At 46.2% G+C, this 19,819-nt stretch overlaps 1 protein-coding gene across 4 annotated transcripts in view; it reads right to left on the minus strand.

The window, feature by feature from the left end:
* UNC5B (unc-5 netrin receptor B) overlaps positions 1–19,819 on the minus strand; it is a 239,099-nt gene that overhangs the window by 11,415 nt on the left and 207,865 nt on the right. For all 4 annotated transcript variants that reach the window (XM_053311249.1, XM_053311248.1, XM_053311250.1 and 1 more), the window contains 7 exons: positions 17,920–18,114; positions 17,390–17,779; positions 14,187–14,274; positions 12,117–12,285; positions 11,097–11,330; positions 4,634–4,783; positions 3,508–3,672 (listed from right to left, as the gene is read on the minus strand). In XM_053311249.1, coding sequence (XP_053167224.1) covers positions 3,508–3,672; positions 4,634–4,783; positions 11,097–11,330; positions 12,117–12,285; positions 14,187–14,274; positions 17,390–17,779; positions 17,920–18,114 — 1,391 coding nt within the window. The remainder of the gene's footprint in view (positions 1–3,507; positions 3,673–4,633; positions 4,784–11,096; positions 11,331–12,116; positions 12,286–14,186; positions 14,275–17,389; positions 17,780–17,919; positions 18,115–19,819) is intronic.

A 19,819-nucleotide genomic window follows, 5' to 3' on the forward strand; every position in this document is an offset into this window, starting at 1 on the left:
TTTCCACATTCATGGGATAAAGGTGCATCTATGGACAATGCTTTAGCTCAGTCAAGCTGTCACATGGCAGCTGCAGTTGCCACATAAATGTGGTTTATGAACTGGCTCATAAAAACTCACCATTTTCCAGTGACCATTCCTCCTTCCCTTTAAACTTACTTTTGGGCTTCTAATGCAAACCTTAACCTTATATTGGCCGGAATATTCATTTACATTACAAATGTCTCTCTTCTGCCATCGATTCCCACTGAGCCATGCACAGACTTCCAGATAAATACTGTAAGGGAGCACTGAAGACTATTTGAGCTACACACATGAACATTGTCTTAGGATCAAGCTAGAAGTTCACCTAGATGTGTTTTAAACAGATATGCTTATGGCTGGAGGCCCCTTTTTTTCAGGAAATCGCAGCCACTGCGGGTAGGGAGCTGTGATCCTGACTGGCACCACAGTGTGTGTGGAGGGGGAGATTAACTCTTTCCCCTTCAAGCAGTTTTTCTGGTGAAAATCATACTCCAAAGCTACGATTTGCCCCCAGAGTGCTTATTTGCTGAAAACAAGAACTCAATCAATCAATGAGGCGATTCTCACAATCAGTGGAAAGCAGGCTAAGGGAGTTTAGCCTGCTTTCCACGGACCGTGGGAACCACCAGGCTTGCAGGCGAGCCTGGTTCCCCAAAGTGGGTAACCCGCTTAAATACCCCTCCCCTTAGCCCAGGTTAGCAGAGCGAGCGCTCCGCTAACCTGGGTTTTCCGATCGTGTATTGCCGTGGAACAGCTCCTCAGCAACACATGAGGAGACCCCTGCGGGGAGGCTGCAAGGGTCTCTCTAGCATGCCCCGTGCACTTGCGCGGGGTATCCAGGAACTTCCGGGGCCTGCACGGCCCCCAATCCCCGCCGGCTCCATGACAGAGCAGGCAGTTGTGTGGGTGGCTGGTCTGGCCGCCCAGGGCTGCAACCTTGATCATCTGTGGGGAGAGTGGGCTAAGCCCGCTCTCCCCGCAGAACCCCCTCCGGCGGGTCTCACTGATCATGAGATTTGCCTCAATCTTTATTACGGTCATAGACCAAGAAAAGAAGAACTTGGGTCGGCGGGTGGGGGGGGGGGGAAGCATGCAAATATAAGCATATTTAACTTGCCCTTTAACCAATAAAACCTCTAAAGTGGATTATATGAAATTGATGAAAATAAGAATTCATTAAAACAATAAAAAGGGGGTGTGTGTTCAGCAACAGCAACATGGGGGAGTAATTTTTGACAGAAAAATGGTGGCAGGATAAAGAGTTAACCTCCCACCACAGTCTCAACCAGGATCAGTCCCCTTGGTGGCTGATTCATCTGAAATTGTTGTAACCATGCCTCTAAAATGCATTTAGGTGACAGCCTAGTTGACCCTAAGTCTTGCCTTTCTAACTTTATCACTTTGCTGCCATTCAGCATCTGCTTATTTCTGTCCCAGACCACAGACAGGCATCTGTGTATAGCAATTTCTGAATTTCCTTGCAACCAGCGGGCAACAAAAATACCTCCAATTAATAGAGGCACTCCGTGAAAGAGACAGAAAGAATCTGATAGCATTCAGTAACATGCATTAGGCAACCCAGCCTGCATGGACAATTAAAAACAGAAACAATAGGCAAGAGGAGGGTAAATATCACATCTAGAAAATAAAACAGTGAGCCGGGTCTCACGATCAGTGAGACTAAGCCCGCTCTCCCTGCTCACGATCAGAGTGGGATCGGCCGCCCACACGACTGCCAGCTCTGGAGCTGCTGGGGTCTGGGGAGCTCGGGGGCCGCACGGCCCCCGGAAGCTCCAGTATGCCCTGCGTGAGTGTGCAGGGCATACTGGGGAGACCCCTGGAGCTGGAAGGCGGCTTTTCGCCTCCCCTCCGGGGGGTCTACTCATGAGTAACTGCGGCACGGAGCCACACCGTGGCTACTCACGATCTTTAAAACCAGGTTTGCGGAGCGCTCGCTCCACAAACCTGGTTTTAGGGCAGGGGTAGTTAGGCAGGTTACCCGCCTAGGAACCACCGGGCTCGCAGCCGAGCCTGGTGGTTCACACGATGGGGTGAAATCGGGCTAGCCTCTGCTAACCTGATTTCGCCCCATCGTGTGAATAGCCTCGGTAACTTTCATGGTGACATCCTGTTCTCCGGCTTCAGTGAACCCAGAGAGAATCAGCCTCCAAGTACCAGCAAGCATGACTGAACAAGAGTGCGTTTTGCAGAGTCACAGCAGGTACCAAGGGCTGCAGAATTAGTCACTATGCTGCAAGATGGGACATAAAGAGATGGCACAATGCCTTATGCAGAAAGGAAACACCAATTCTATACTCAGAATAAAACTATGAAAAATACACAAACCCGTCTGAAGCAGCTTTTCATGTCTTACTCTAACGAAAAATATTGGATTGCACAGAATTCAGAACACTTTGGCAGGCACAGAGAAGGGAGAAGGCAACGAAACTGGGCTAGTAGGCATAGCACTGTCATAACTGGGCAAAGCGTTATGGCAGAGCATCAGAACTTGCCCTCTACTCACTGGCAGGCCTACCCAATGCTTCTTTTAGTTTCCATAGGCTCACAGATACAGTAGAGCTCACATATTATTCAAATATATCTCGAGCAGGCTTGAGGACTAAAGCCAATTTTTCTGGCAAAATCAGAACACAGCCTGTTTAATAGTCACTAGTCTTCATAAGCAGTTTCTCAGCCTATTTCTAACTCCTTTGCTATCACTATCTCAAAAGGAGCAAGAGTGCAATGGAATATGCCATTGCTTAGGAAGCCTGAGATTAAACATTTGATCCAAAGCACAATACTTGTACTGTCCACAGGTGACATTAATCTCAGACACTTGAAGACCCAGAGAGGAAAAGCCACTCTGCACATATTCAAAGGAACTCTCTCCTTTTCAGCTAATTAATACTTAGCCCTGGCAAAAGGATTATAATGGGGATTCTGGTTCTAGAGCCAAATGCCACTCCTGAAACAGATTCTGGGGTCCACCAGCAATGTTTTTTCTGTTTAAAATTAAAACAGACCTGGATTTTTAAAAATGTTTCCAACAGCATCTGTGATCTGGCCACACCACAAGAAGGAAGGAAGGAAGGAAGGAAGGAAGGAAGGAAGGAAGGAAGGAAGATTATGTCCCCCTCAGTAGGGAACTTCCTATATGATACAGTAGATGCTATTGTACATATCCCTGTAGAACAGGGTGAAGTGCCCAGGAAGGGATGCAACCAGGTAATAAGGACTATAACCTTATCTAGGATGCGTTATCAATGGAAATGCATTTCTCTGCCCCTTCTCAAGTAATGGAGGTGAAAGGGGGCTCAAACTAAACTCCAGAGTCACCCCACTGATATGACAGCAAAGATTTTGCCAGTCCATTCTGGGCTCTGAGAGAGGCTTCCAGAGTCACTGTTAAATATCCTGCTCTTTCCTGCTAACCAACGATACAGCCCACTTGCTTCTACGGCCTAGGTTCCCTTTACTTACCTCTCCAAGTGTAATGTGTAGCTGAAATATCTGCCCTTCCCCTTCCACTTGCCGAACACAGATTTTGCAAGTAAGTTCTGTGGAGACTGGGCTGTATCTCTCAAGCGTGAAGGTACAGTGCAGTGCCCGTTGGCTGCCACTCCAGATATGATAGAAAGGGATTTCCTGCAGCAGACCAAAAAAAAAGACATCGAGTCAGAACAACATGATATCATCACACTGACCAGCAAGCCTTTAGACATGAAAGGACAGCTCATTTGTAATGTGTGGCTATACTCTAGAACAGGGGTGGGGAACCTTGGCCCTCCAGCTGTTCTTGAACTACAACTCCCACCATCCACAGCCACAATAATTGTGGCTGGGGATGATGGGAGTTGTTGTTCAACAACAGCTGGAGGGCCAAGGCTCCCCACCCCTGCTCTAGAACAAGCACATACAACTTGTAAACCTTCAAGTCAAACATAGCACACCAGCCATGCATTGCAGTCTGCGGGTTTTGCAGACCCACTTAGGTAGACACTGCAGACCCAGGCAGGCAGTAAAGACAAGAGGACCACTATACACAGGTAGTAGAGAGCATTCAGCTTGCTGGTCACAAGTTATGCATGCCTGATCTAGAGAAGGCTCAGCTACTGCTGCTTAATTACATGTGTGTCCATGTACTAGGTTCAGTTCAGACATTATGAAAAGCACTGTCATTCCTAGCTGCTATTCAGAGCTGTTTCCACAGGGCTGCCATCTACAACAGATCAAAGATTCCTTGAGGTCATCCATCCACAGGATGATTTGGGAATCAGAGTGGCACACTTGAGCAATTTGTATACTACAGAAGAAGTCCAGAGCGTCCACGCCTGCTGATGCAGACCGCAAGAGCATGGATGTGGCAGAGGAAAAGGCAGTCACAAAGCCAGGAGCCTTACTAAATTATTTCTCCCTGATAATTCAGTGACATATTCCGCTTGCACTGCTACCTCACCGAAGAGGAAACTGTGGCTGTCCAAAAGCTGAATGTGTTTGTTTTTGGAGGTGGAGGGAGCATTCGGATGAGCAATTGCAACTTTGCTCTTGGACCTATGGGGACACTCTCCTCAGTTGTCGGTATGTTGGTGGTCACCCAGCCACTCACCTGGTACTTGGCTAGGAGTTTGCTCCTCCAAAGTGAATGAGGGATATCATGGATGGAGAGGCGCAGGTTGTGGTAGCTGTCCTTAAACAGCAGGGGCTTGGGTTCTTCCAACAGATAGCCACCAAGAGTCCTTTCTAATTCAAGCACTTCCTGTGGGGAAAAGAAAAAGGAGAACGGTGGGACAAAAGCCTCAAGTTGACTGGAAGGCAAATGTGGGTTTTAGAGAAACAATGGTGGGTCACATGCAGCCCTAAAGGCTCACAAGATAACCCAAATGACAGCAACCATCTTGTTCAGAGGCATATACATCTGGCTGCCAAATGCTGGAGCTTAGCTGTATTGTGCATGCTTCCCTTTGCTATTCCATTTGTTCTCAGAATCCTCCAGCATATGTCTGTGCCACTTCTCTATGGGCTGTGTGCAAGGCAAGGCTTCAGTGCCCTAGAGTGTGCTGTCGAGTCGATGTTGATTCCTGGCACCCCCAGAGCCCTGTGGTTGTCTTTGGTAGAATACAGGAGGGGTTTACCATTGCCCTCTCCCACGCAGTCTGAGATGATGCCTTTCAGCATCTTCCTATATCGCTGCTGCCCGATATCGGTGTTTCCCATAGTCTGGGAAACATACCAGCGGAGATTCGAACTGGCAACCTCTGGCTTGCTAGTCAAGTCATTTCCACCCACCTTTCAGCACCCTATTATCACATAATTTCCAGATTGACTATGCCTTTACTTATGGCCAGGATGACTGTACCTCAGAGACCTTGATAAGCTCCTATCAAACACTCTGGGACTTGAACCACCGCTGATAAGGCATTAATTCTTCTTGCTTGGGTCCACCTTATCACCTTCCTTGCCACCAGGTCTGCCAGTTGGAAGAAGTGCAGGCAGTTTAAGCTGGGATACTAACATCACAGACCAAAATGCACTTGGTTCTGGAATTAGGTTCGGGAAGAGAGCTGGTCTTGTGGTAGCAAGCATGACTTGTCCCTTTAAGCTAAGCAGGATTCACCCTGGTTGCATATGAAAGGGAGACCAGAAGTGTGAGCGCTGTAAGATTATATTCCCCTCAGGGGATGGAGCCGCTCTGGGAAGAGCATCTAGGTTCTTAGTTCCCTCCCTGGCATCTCCAAGATAGGGCTGAGAGAGATTCCTGCCTGCAACCTTGGAGAAGCCGCTGCCAGTCTGTGTAGACAATACTGAGCAAGATGGACCTATGGTCTGGCTCAGTATATGGCAGCTTCCTATGTAGGTTGTCTTGACCAGCCATTCGATGCCACTGCCTTCTATAGAGTTCCAGATGGCTTCAGTGTATTCCCTCTACCTGGGCAACCTGAGCCATTTTGTAAGGGTGGTATACAAATCTAATAAATACATAAATAAATAATAAATAACTCACTGCAGAAGAAAGCCACGAGGCTATTTCTCTGTGTTTCCAGAGGGTTTGCTTGCCTGCTGCCTGTTTGTGGCTCAGGTTCTGGATTTCTGACCAACACAAAGTCTAAAGCAGCCATGTGGGGCACCCCACAGGAATTGACCACCTCTCCATGGGATTTGGAGAGTCCATGGGACTTGGACAGCACCTGGGCAGGAGTGTCTGACAGCCCCTCATACTTGGTGAACATCTCTGATGCATCTGTCTGGACAGTGTTAGCAGGCATGATGCTGAGTGGATTCAACCCACAGCACAGCTATTCTTATGATCCGTTATCACTGTGTCATAATGTGTTTTGATTGATTGAGGCCATAATTCAAGCCAACCAACCAGACAAAAAACTAGCCCAAATACCATCACATTTTGCTCATTTCATCTCTATTGTATATCTCTCTCTCTATAGTGCAGACCTTTCTTCTAACTCCACTGTGGGATTACAGCATTTGAAAAAAGCCAGTGAACTTCCTCCTATCGTTTTCTGTAGCAATGCAATCTTTCAGCAATCCTGCAACTCAGCAATCCTTGCAGCCTTCACAATGACATCCTGGAAAATCCATCCTTCCACTCTCCCATCCCTTAAATATTCATTATGAGATGATAAGCAGCAAGGCAATTTTCCCTTCTGGATTCTCCCCAGGTCATGTAATAAATTGTAGCCTCAAAGGATAATTTCTACAGTCCCCTTGTGGCTATTTTACATTGCAAAGAGAAGTGAGACACAAATGGTGACATCAAGGTTGAAACACACCATGCAGGAAGACCTGAGCCACCAGCTTGATGCTGAGCACTGGAACTAATCACTCTTTTAGGATAAGGGCAGATGGAGATTTATACTTCATTAGGAATGATGGGTCACTTTCATTAGTCATGAAATTGGTGCTCATAATATTTTGGAAATAACACTTCGGAAATAACGTGACAGTCGTTATTTTTCATATCAAGAGCAACCAGTTTGTAACACATCTTTATCGCTCATATTTTAACTTTTATTACAAAACAAGGTGGCATATGAGAAATAATGAATAACCCTGTGTCAAGCTTGCACAAACTGTGATCCACTCTCAGGCCCAGGCTGGGGCCATGGCTGGCTGCGCCCAAATCCAGACCTGGAGTGTGCATGTTACAATCCAGAGTCCACAGGTCAGTTACTGGAACTGAGGGCTGAAACTGGACCTTGAAATGCAACAGGCTTCACAATGCCTGCCCATCACAGGAGTTTATGCTCTTCTCCTCTGGGCTTAGCTCACTATGCTGCTGCCTGCTTATTGGTTAAGCTTACTCAGTTTGTTATTTTGGTTCTTTCTGCTAATCTCTATTATATTTTTTAATGTCATTTTTTGCTACTCTATTGTAAAGCCACTTTGGGCTGTATGACAAGTAATTGTGACAGAATTTTTAAACCAACAATAAAGAAGCTGTGTTCCAGCCTCAGGCCATGAGGTTCATCATGGTTTAGTTCCAGAGTCTTTGACACTGACTGAGACCATCTGGCCTGGGACTGTCTCCACTGACTAGCAGTGGTCCTCCAGGTCTCGGGCCAGAAATTCTTCCCAGCCCTGTAATTTGGGATTCTTTAACTGAAGATTCTTTAACAGATGAGAGCTTGCAAAGCATGCATCTCATTACTGGGCGATGGGCCCTACCATGTATGGTATCCTACTCAGAACTTTTATTAGCCTCTTCTCTTTGGTGCCTGCCACAGAAGCATGGAGGCAAGGGATGGCATCGAAGCACCGCAATATGTGGCTGGTTGGCTGCATTTAGCTTAATGGGTCACTTGTGTGGATACAACCAACATACTTATTTGAATAATCTAGATTTTTCTGTTAAACCATTACTTGTCCTCAGTCACCATGGGCATGTTGCATCTTGCCTGCTTGTGAAGCACTTGAATCTGGATGGATGTGCCTCAGTTTGTGAGCCTGTGTATAAGAGGGGTGATGCATCGTGTGTGTGGAGAAACGTTTTGGCTCCAAAACAAGGGGGTTGGAATGGACGGCCTTCCGGTCCCTTCTAGTCCATGACTTGCCTGCACAGATGGGGCAGCCAGGGCAGAAACGGAGTCACAAATGTGGCTCATTCCCGCTCTCCTCTTCCCACCCTGGGTGCCTTGACTCGCCTCCCCTGCCTCCAAATTAACCTCAGACACGTGGGCTAGTCAGTCCCCTGAGATGGGGGAACTGGTCAACTGGGTAAACTTTAACATGGCAGCAGGGGAGGGGAGGCAGAGCAAGGCAGCTGGGGTGGGGAGAGAAGAGTGGAGATGAGCCCCACTTGTGGCTTGTTTTCTGCCCCCCCCGCCCTACTCCTATGGACTGCTACTGCCTGTGGGGTAGAATCAAAAGACTGTTTTGAGTCAAGGGATCTCCACTACTAGACAGGGCATTTGGGTGGGAGCTTGCTGACTGGCTGTGGAGAGGTTCTGAACTCACGCCTGCCCTCACCATGCACCTCCTAAAGTCAGGAATGATGGGCGGGGGGTGGGGTGCTTTGAACTTTCTGGATCTCCCTGAAGACAGCCAGGTGTATGTCCCAGGTTGCCAGGGTGCTTGAAAAGAGGCTGTGCTTGCCCACCCAGCGAGAAGCGAATGGCCTTGGTAGAGCTGTGTGTCATATCCGGAGCAGCCACCATCACCAGGCTTGTTGGCACAGACACTTTGCAGTACAATGTTCTAACGCATTCGCCTTCAACTGGAGGGTTGCAATCATGATCCTAACCTAAGCAGTAAAAGCGGTGTTGCTGCCATTGTCACCCCCTTTTTAAAAGGGTGTTTTAAGGGCCCCCCCCCCAAACGGGAGGAGAGAAGGCAGAACCAAAAGATAATCATGCTAAGTAAGAACTGCACTAGTAGGGAAAGGAAAGTATTTGCTATTGCAGCAGCTGTGGGGAAAGAAAGCCCTTGTGCAACAGCTTCAAAATAGGGCAAGAAGACAGTCCTTGCGACACCCTTCCTTTCCCTCCTGGGAACGCCATGGAAAATGACAAGGCTGGTCTCTGAGGAATGGGTTAAAGTTGCTTATTATTGGAACCAAACTCTGGGTCATTTTTCAAGGTGTTGCATCAGGCTGATGGGTTCCCTAGAGTGACTCCTTTCTCGGTCACACCACAGGCTCCTGAGGTTGCCAACATGACCATTTTGCAGAGCAGCCCGAGGCATGGCGAATGAAGCAGCAAGGCAAGCAGCACTGAGCAATCCATTTCCATGCACAAAATCTTCATTTCCATTATCTCCTTTAAGGCAGGGGGAGTACATTGACATAGTCTCAATGAAGGCAAGGGAGTGGTAGGCCCTTCTGCCAGCTGAAGGTCTGCCCCTAGAGACTCAGCGGTAGCCATGTTAGGCCTGGTTTGCCATTTGATGACTGTAATACCAAGAGAGGACCTACATGTACAAATGGGCCATCACAGCTATAATGCTCAAAGGGAAGAACTCTCACACCACCTCAGACATAATGCCTTGGAGTGGAGACACATTCAGCTGCTAATCACCAAGAGCAGAAAAGTGCAGAAAAATCAAGTGAGTCATATGTACATGTTGTAGCAAAAACAAGAAAATCCTATTGCACCTTCAAGAGTAACACATTTACAGTTAAATTTGTATTTAACTGTAAATATTTACTGGCACAAACCTTCATAGGCAAGAGTCTACTTCTTCAGATGCACTAACAACAACAACATATAACACTCAAATACCACTTTTGAGTGTTCAAACTGCTTCACATGTATTTTGTTGTAATCCTTACAACAACCCTATCAGGTAAGTGAATATGATCCTGGTATTGCAGCTGAGGATGCAAGGCTGAGAGGGAGTGGCTTGCCTACAGCATCCTCGTGGGTTCATGGCAGTGGTGAGATTCATATCCTGATCCATAGGCCAGTCTCAGTTCTCTTGCCTATGGTAGCTCAAGAAAGAATAAATCTATGAGTCTTCAAAGTGCCATAGGATTCTTTAGAGATGCAAAGCAGCAAGTCTAGGGAGCTGGTAACAAACCAAGTTCAAGTTACAGATGTTCAACTGAATTAAAGTTCCAGGCACTCTTCAGAATTTTAGAAGATAGGGACAATTCCCATGTGCATGTATATTGTTTGATGCATCATTGCTTGATGTGAATGTGAAAACTGCCTCCATTGAAACGTACTATCCTCAGTGGTATGATATGTGATGGCTCTTTCACACACAAGGTAGCACTCAACCGTGCCGTTGTTGAGTGACAAACTCACCCTTAGACTTGCCAAGGAGAAAGGGTTAACCTGGAAACCCGTATTCAATGAACCTATGGACTACCATGCCTTGACTTTTTCAGCCTATCATAACAACTGTTAGCCATATTGCTATGGCATCTGATGTTCACCTGGCCACTGTCAAAATGATCAACAGGAGACAGGCCAAAAGGCTATCAAACATGGTGCTGATCACACCACTACCTTCTATCTGACTCACACTAATCCAATGGGCTAGAAAACATTTTGACATGAGCTTGGCTTTTGACTTAATATATACAGTACCATATAAAGTCAAAGAAAGCAGCTAAGCATTTTCCATGCAGCGTTGGAATAAGTGAGCCAAGACTGAGTGTTATGAAGGAAAATGCTTTATATGGTTGGGTGATATTCTTACCTGGATCATAAAGCACATTAGAACATAGGATGATATCTTATACTGAGTAAGACCATTAGTCCATCTAGCTCAGTGTTGTCTCCCCTGACTGGCAGTGGCTCTCCAAGGTTTCAGGCAGGAGTCTTTCCCAGCCCTACCTGGAAATGCCAGGGATCGAAACTGGGACCTTCTGCATGCAAAGCAAATGCTCCACCGCTGAGCTATGGCCACATCCCCTAAAAAGCCACACTGAATTCTAAATTACCTCCCAAATTGCAAATAAAGATAGTTCAACATCAGAACTTTTCCTACCAGAAACGCTTGGCTGTCAGGCAACTGTTTGATTACATCAAGTCACAGCAATAACAAAAAGGATAGGGAAGGAGAAAGGGGACAGCAAGGAGAATCAGCGGTGCCAAACTAAGCAACAGTACCTTCAGGGCATCTGGTGTGTCCTCCAGGCAGTAGACTTTGAGGTTGTATTCCAATGAGGTACAAAGGGTGGGTGCAAAGATGGCGAGCTGGAGTCTCTTGATGGCTGACCTTGAGTAGGACTCTCCCACAAGGACGTAGGTCCCAAGCTGATCTAGGAGAACATGACAGCACTTGGGTTCCAGCTGGCAGTAACAGGGAGTGTTTAAAGTCTCTTCATCCAGAGTGACCACTTCCTGAAGGAAAAGAAGCAGGCAGGGGGAAAGAGAGAGAGAAAAGGTTACTTCCTGGTAATTATTTCCAAGCTATAGTCCTTATTTCATAGGTTCAGATTCCCATTTATTGATATCAGGGCTGTGTGCATTCTTTGCATAAAAAACCCAAGCAAATCCAAGCAGATCAAGAGAACCTAAGTTATGTGATAAGAAAAGCTGAATTCTGTGAGATTTATGCAACTTAAGCAGATTACTACTACTATGCATATTGTGCTGCTTTTCCACAAGAGTTGCTCAAAGCAGTGTGAGGCTTACCTTGGCAGTTCGGTCCTCCTCTAACCTGAAAATGCCACTGCAGCAAGAGCACTTGTAACCCTACTACGAATATTGTGCTGCTTTTCCACAAGAGTGCTCAAAGCGGTTTACAGGTAGACCCCCTCAACCACCACTGCAGGGATGCTGTGCTTGGGCTGGATAGGGACAGTTGCTCTCCCTCTGCTAAATACAAGGGAATCACCACTTTGAAAGGTGCCTCTAAAGGTTGCTGTGGGTGTCTACCTGTAAACCGCTTTGAAAACTCTTGTTGAAAAGCAGCACGATATTCATAGTAGTGCTACAAGTACTCTTGCTGAGGTGGCATTTTCAGGTTAGAGGAAGACAGAGCTGCCAAGGTAAGCCTCACACTGTTCAAACACTATTTTGCAGCTATCTCCACACAAGTTGTGTTTTTCCAGCCCTTCCCCATGAAACATATGAAAGTGCTGGGCCTGAAAAATATCAGCTCAGCAGCAATTTAAATCAGCTTACCTCCCAAGTTCCTTGGTGGGATTGAGTTTTCAGTTGCAACATCCAGTCCGGGGAGCTGACGTCTGCACAGTGTGGGACGGTTAGGATGACGGGGCGGCACAAGAGCAAGCCAGTGGGGCCGCAGGTTACCATGGGACTCAGCACTGTCTGTGTGCCTTCTGATGGTAAGCTAGAGAGGGGCACAAATACAAGAGAGCTAAGTTGTCTTGCTGATACCAATGGACACTTAAGAAGGGAAGGAAGTGGAATATGGTATTTGTCATCTTGGCCTCTGAGAAAAGGGAACACTCTAAACCCTGGATCAGCAAATACTGTTCTTGGAGGGCCATCCTGGGATGGAAGGAAGTGTCCTTTCTGTGCGCCCTCTCAAAGTGGCCTGACAGCAAGTTTAGTTGCCATAGATATACTTCTCCCTACCATCTCTGCCTCTAGGCTGACAACTGGACAGAGAGGCAGGGCTTCTTGGAGTTCTAGGTTGGCCTCGGGACGACCCCCACTTTGATAGTTGTTAGCTAAAAAGAAACTAACCCTTTGCATCTGACCTGACAAGGGCAAAATATTTATTTTGGCCATGAATAAATAGGAAGAACATAAGAGCAGCCCTGCTGGATCAGGCCCAAGGCCCATCTAGTCCAGCATCCTGTTTCGCACAGGGGCCCACCAGATGCCGCTGGTGGGCGGCAATCACCGTTTGTTTGGAAACAATCCAAACCCCCTGTTTATGGGAAACTAACTAATAAAATGATAACGGGTCAGTTACCAACTCCTTCAGGTCTTCAAACCTGTTTGATTGTGGTTAAGAAAGTCTTGGAATTTGCAGGAGTCAGATATGCTGGCAAGTTCTGCTGCCTCCCTTTCCTTATTAGGTGCAACCTACAACTGAGCCCCACACCCAGTGACAACTGTTTGGTTTCCACCCCCCTTACATTGTTTTCCTGTTAGTTCTAACAAAATGTCTTGTCTAGTCTGCATTTTTATTTTAAAGATTACATTATTTACCATAGCATGCTGTTACATGGAGCTTGGTAATGTTACTTGAATTAGGGGAATATAATAACCTTATTCATTTTGGAGAAAGTGTCCTTACGACATTATTGTTCTCATTATGCACCATGTATTATTAACAACATATTATTAATAATGTATTATTAAGATTGATGGACAATTTTTACTATGGCTGTTCTTGCAGGCTGTGGTGATAAGCTGTGAATGTGCTACATCCTGTGCACACCTACTTAGGAATAAAGTCTTGAATTCAGTGGGATTTCTTCTTGAATTCAGTGGGATTTCCTTTTGAGTAAACATGCCAAGGATTCTGCCATGAGACTGCAACCCACTGAACTTATGAAGTCACAATCCTCCCGCCCTCCTCCCTTTGCCTTCTGTAAGACTTTAAGCAGCCTAACTGTGTACAAGATAGTTGATCTTGACTGGAGTAAGAGTCCCAGTTGCAGGGGAGTAACAGCAGGAGAGAGGGCATGCCCTCAACTCCTACCTGTAGGCTTCCAGCGGCATCTGGTGGGCCACTGTGTGAAACAGTGGATGCTGGACTAGATGGGCCTTGGGCCTGATCCAGCAGGGCTGCCCCTATGTTCTTATGATAGCGGAGTGTGAGCAAGGGGACAAATATACATTAGCCAGCATCCAGACTAACTTTCCACAGTCCCCCGACTCTTAGGAACATAATTTTAAGCTGCAGAGGGAAGGGGAAATTTCCAAAAATTGCCCTTCCCTCCTTGCACAATGGAAAAATCTGATGCATTTGCATAAGGTTGGTCTGGATGTTGTCCACTATGGGGATCCAAACTACAACTAGTTCCACATGTCCTAGGGGACTTTGGGCTTCTGTTTCTTAAAAAAAGAAGACGACAACGACATGTTCATTGATTCTCAAATCACCCTCTGGTATGGCATACATGGGAGTCTGTTCAAACTTTAAAAAAAATCAACAACCCCAGTGGACATGCCCAGCCCCCTTGATCGTGCCTGAAGTAACTTTTCTGGCTCTCAGCCACCATGGATAATGCAAGGTTAGATTGAAAAAAACAGTAGATTGTCTGCTTTACTTACAGAGTGTTTTCTGCTTTGTTGATCATCAGATACATTTCATAGAACTTTCCCTGTGGAATTGCTCCATGTGGTACCAATAAACTCACCCCTAAGCAGGAAATAGAAAAGAATAAAGGGCTACCTGAAGTGCCAATATTTTAATATAAAAATAGACAAAACAATCAACTGTATATGCCTCCGATTCTCTCCTCTCATTCCTCTCAGTGTTCAAAGCTACATGTGCCGCATTGTGTAAGGCTGCAATGGACCCACGCTGCAAGGCCTGCTGCTCTTACTGAGCCTCTGAGCAAGCTAGTATTTGGTTCACACGCAAAGCCACAGACAGAATGCTGAGGAGCATTCTCCTTCCCCACAACTTTGCAATGGCCTCACTGTAGTTGGACCCTGCTTCTCATCCCTTTAATAGCTTGCCTGGCTCCGTGAGGACACTGCTCTGTATGGAGCTACGTGGAAGGTGGAGGTGGTGGGGAACCTGTTGCCTCCGCATGGGACAAAGTATGCTGTGCAATTTATTTGCCTTCGATCCTTTAGAGTCAACTAATTGCACAAGCTTACCTGTTATGCCACCCTACTTACACTACTGGTTAAAATTATACCCAGAGGTAAAAATGTGCTTCCCACTCTTCCCGCGCCCCACCAACTCTATCTGCAAAGAAGCCTGTGGAATGCAGTGGCAACCATAATTGGGCCAAATCGTCCCACAGCAGATAAAGCCAGCATTCAAGGATCCTTCCCTGGAGTCCTTGTTATAATTTAAAATATGGCCCAACAACTAACCGCCCTGAGCATTTCTGGAAGGGCGGTATAAAAATTGAATACATAATAAATAACTATATAAACAAACTAACTACCTACATCTTGGGAGGACATCTAAGCAAACAGGAAACATAATCCTGAAGGTCAGTAATGGGCTGGATGCTGGGTGAATAGACTGAAACATAACCCAGGCAAGATAGAGATGTTCATGTTGGGTGGCCTATTGACCAGAAAGGAAAAGTAAATGCCTGTTCTGGAAGAACAGGTCCACAGTTTGTGGGTTTCTGTTGGATTTCAAAGTGGCAGCTGTGTTCATCACCAGTTTTAGCTGGCATATAACCTGCACCCCTTCCTGAAACAAAAACCTCATTAATAAACTGAGTGTTGTAAGAGTTTTATGTAGGGATACCCTTGTTGAGAAACAGTTGAGAAATGTGTAAGCTGGTCCACAATGTAGCAGCATGACTCCTTTTCAGGCCAGCCACATTCAGCATATTGTAACTATATTGGAAGAGCTCCATTGGCAACTAGTTAGTTTCTGGGCCAAATATTTGGAGAACGCTCACTCTCGTGTGTGTGTGTGTGTGTGTGTGTGTGTGTGTGTGTGTGTATGTATGTATATATATATATATATATATATATATATATATATATATATATATATATCCTTGTTATTTATCACTTTGAATGCTTGATGACAGGCCTTCGGACTCTAACAGACCAGAAGATGCTGTCTGAAATATTACTTCCTATTTTCACTGCTCTTTGTGATTTTTGCAATTTATCATCCCCCCCTGCTCATTTTAATAAGGTGTGAATTTTAATTATATGAACATACACCCCCCCCATTTATATCCCGCTCTTCCTCCAAGGAGCCCAGAGCGGTGTACTACATACTTGAGTTTCTCCTCACAACAACCCTGTGAAGTAGGTTAGGCTGAGAGAGAAATAACTGGCCCAGAGTCACCCAGCTAGTATCATGGCTGAATGGGGATTTGAACTCAGGCCTCCCCGGTCCTAGTCCAGCACTCTAACCACTACACCATGCTTGCGTAGTTTTTAATAATTTTCTTTTTCTTTTTCAATTTTAATAATTGCACTTTGTTATGCTGTGACTCACTCTGAGGACTTCCCTTGAGAAGTAGGCTATAAATCCATACATACAGAAAAACCCATTACATTGTTGTCTCAGCAGAACATGATCCGCCAGTGAAAGGGAGGATAGTCTTTAGGGGTGTGCAAAGTGGTTCAACTTGAACCCCAGTTCAAGTCAAACCAGCCCGGTTCGACCTGTCAGAGTTTGAACTGGCCCAGCCCTGGTTCAAACAGAAGTGGTCTGAACCAGTTTGGGGCAATGCTTGTAAAGGGGAATCTGCTGAGGATTCCCATTTACAAGCAAAGGGGGATTCCCAAAAGGTGTGGGGAGGGCGTGTGGGGAACTTACCTTCCCACCAGCGGTGGGACAGCAGCAGCAGCAGGGGGGTTCATCTACCCTGCCCCCCCACCCACCAGACTCCCCAATAGCAGCCTGGGCTGGCGGCTGCAGCCCGGTTCAGGCCTCCATGCAGCAACTGCAGAGCATGCAGTGGGCCTCAGCACAGAAATGGAAGTAATTAGAATAAATACCCTGGTGCTCTTGCACTATTCTAATGGCCTCCACATGTGTGAGGAGGCCAGCTGCACACTCTGTAAATACTGCACAGAGGCTCATACCAGGCCACAGCTGCCAGCCCAGGCTGCTTTTGGGGAGGCCAGTGGTGGTGGTGGTGGGGAGTTAGAGGAGCCCCCAACCATCCTGCCACTGCTGGAAGATAAGTTCCCCTCTGCCCCGCTCTGTCCCTAGGGAATCCCACTTTGCTTGTAAAGAGGAATCCTCAGTGGATTCCCCTTTCCAAGCATTGACCCGAACCGGTCCGCAAACAGGTTCAGCAGTTGAACCAGACAAGGCCTGGTCCGGACAGCACCGTAACTGGGCTGGGTCAAATTCAAACCAAACTGGCCATACTGGTTCCGTGCACATCCCTAAAAGTATTTGTGTCAGTGTGATCACAAAACTGGATAAGATATATGAACATAAGAAGGCTGTCTTCTCCAATTCAGACCACTGGTCCTCCTAGCTCAGTGCTGTCTACACTGACTGGCAGAGACTCTCCGGAGTTTCAGAGGGGAGTCTTGCCCAGCCCTACATGAAGATGCCAGGGATTGATCCTGGGGCCTTCTGTGTGCAAGACAGGTGCTCTGCCACTGAGCTTCAGCCCCTCTCAGCAATACCAAGAATGCGGCTTCCAAGAATCTGGCTATGTAATGATTTAATGACCATGCCTTGCCCTCTGTTCATAGAAGCCACCTGCCTTTTGTAGTCAAGTCTTTGTTCTTAAATACAAAATGTCAGCTGAGAAGTGTCTGTCACAGCTATCATAAAGTCCTTCTTCCATACTGATATTTACCTGTGCCAGGGATGGTGAGCCTTCCTCCCAAGCAGCCAAATGTCCCAGTGGCACTGTTTCCAGGCTCTCGGGGCAAAGTCAGTAGCTGCTGAGATCCCATGGTCTTGTTCCTTAGGTTCATGAAGTGGTTATCCCTGAGGTTCTCCCCTGGGAAGGTGCCTGAGGGCACAGCTCCCAACAGGTCTGTCCCCTCATGCATCCCAGGTGAAGATGATGCTGTGGAGGAGTTATACACTTTGATCTTGAGGCTGGGGAGTGGGTCAAGCAGCGGAGAGTTCGTCATTGGGATCTTGTCTGAGGAGTCTTGCAAGGCATACATGGGACCACGATACACACCCGCATTGGCTGTTAGGTCGGGTTGCATTGAAGGGTGCAACAATTGGGGAGTGTCTGTAAGAAAAGAGAAAGGTTGAAAAGTGCTTAATGGCATGTAAATGTTTCCCATAATGGGAAATGTAGTCTGTCAGGAATGAATGCCCAAAAGTAACAGGATGCAAACTTGATAAAAACAAGTCAGGATTAAGCGTTACCATGTCTGGAGGTCTTGAAGTTGACTGGGTGGAAACCTCCTGTCAGAGCTGCTGAAGAGTCTGTGATGTCTGTGTCAAAGTCCCGGCAGCTACGCCTGTACACAACCACCCCGACAGCCATCAGGATAACAATGAAGACAAAGACGGCAACCACCAGGCCAGCGTACAAGGCTACATCCCCAGTAGCTTCCAGTACTGGGAGAGAAACAGAGATTAGAAGAGAAATTTAAGAAAATGGCAGCATTTTGCTTATGATTTCTCAAGTCAGGAATTCAAAGCCAAAATGTTGTAGGGCCAACCTCATTCTCTGCAACATGGGTTTACAATCTTGAGTTCCTAGTTGTTGTTGGACAACAATTCCCAACATACTCAGCTACAATGGACAATGCTTGCCCATTGTGGCTGGGGATGATGGGAGGTGTAGTCCAACAACATCTGGGGACCTAAGGCTGTGAACTCCTACTCTAAACCATAAGCATTACTCTGGTTTTTCTCTTAGGAATTCTGGAAAGGCCACAAGGAAGTGACAATAGCAAGGAAAATTAAACAAACAAGCAAAATACGATGGTCTACTAAATGTTTTGAGCTCACTGGCCTCCAAGTTTTCCTTAAATGAGAGAAGGCAGGGAGCTTTTCCCTGGGCAAGCCCCTTTTTTGAGACTCTCAAACTATCTTTGTTTCAACATGGTCAGCCTTATGTGATTCCAAGTCAGGATGATAGCTTTCAGTGGTGCGTTACCTAACACACTATTATATGACAAGGTGAAAGCCCAATGCCTTTCTCTTTAGGACTTGATGGTGAGGAAGGGAAGTTGGCTAATCTTGATTACATCATTGAGGTAACAACTGAGATGTCATGGGCAGGATAGGTATGCACTGGACCAGTCACAGAACCCTTATTAAAATTGCCTCTGGAACTATCTGTTTCTACACATGCATGCACACTGTGACCCTTTGGTCTCCCATGGCGTGCTGCAGGAACTATGCAAAAAGACATCTCCCCTGAACGTAAAAACTGAACACGTGGTGAGCTGGGAGACAGAATGCATGTAAGTGATGGAGATCCCTTCTGTAAGCTCATTGTGACAGCAGACTGGTTCTACCTTCCTCTCCTTAGATGTGCCACTCAAGGAATGGAGCACCATCCACTCCTAAATGGCCACTCTCACTAGCAATTATGTTTGTTGCCTGTCAGGCCAAGTCCCTATCCCCACACAGAATCTGCCACACTGACTTTTATCTGAAATACCTCTTTGCTCCATACATCTTATTTGGCAGTATCTCCAGATGCAATGCAGAGAAAGATAATAGTGTTCCCATTGAAATCAGTAGTACATATATATCCTAGAGTTCTCTGGATTGTGACCAAGATTTGTACTCAGTGACACCAAGAATATAGACTTGACCCCCCGCCCCGATGCCTAGTCTCAGTACCACCTCCAGAAGAATTACTCAAATATAGCAACAGATTGGCTTTTATTTAGCCTTGTTATTGCTACTCAGCCTTGCTATTCAGCCCTCCCCTCCCATTCCCCCCTCCCTGTCATTATTCTCTCAAGTTTTCTTTCATCAACATATCCTGTATTTACAGGTTCCTTTTTTCTGAAGCAGGAATATATGGGGCAGAACTAAGGACATTTTATATTGCAATTATATTTGGGATACATTTAATGTTTTGTGTGGTTATTTGGGAATTTCTTCCTAGAGGAGGCTGTAGTATAGAGTAAAGAAGTGAATTTACAGATCCCTCCTGTACATACATACATACATACAAATACATACAAACTGTGCCATTCTCTATAGGAGAGGGAGGAATCTACATTTTGCCAAGACAGATAAGGGAACACCCACACTTATCTTCAGTCAATAACTACTACCAAAGTAATTTTTAAAAATCTGA

The sequence above is a fragment of the Hemicordylus capensis genome, chromosome 3 (genome assembly GCF_027244095.1).
Source record: "Hemicordylus capensis ecotype Gifberg chromosome 3, rHemCap1.1.pri, whole genome shotgun sequence".
NCBI lineage: Eukaryota > Metazoa > Chordata > Lepidosauria > Squamata > Cordylidae > Hemicordylus > Hemicordylus capensis.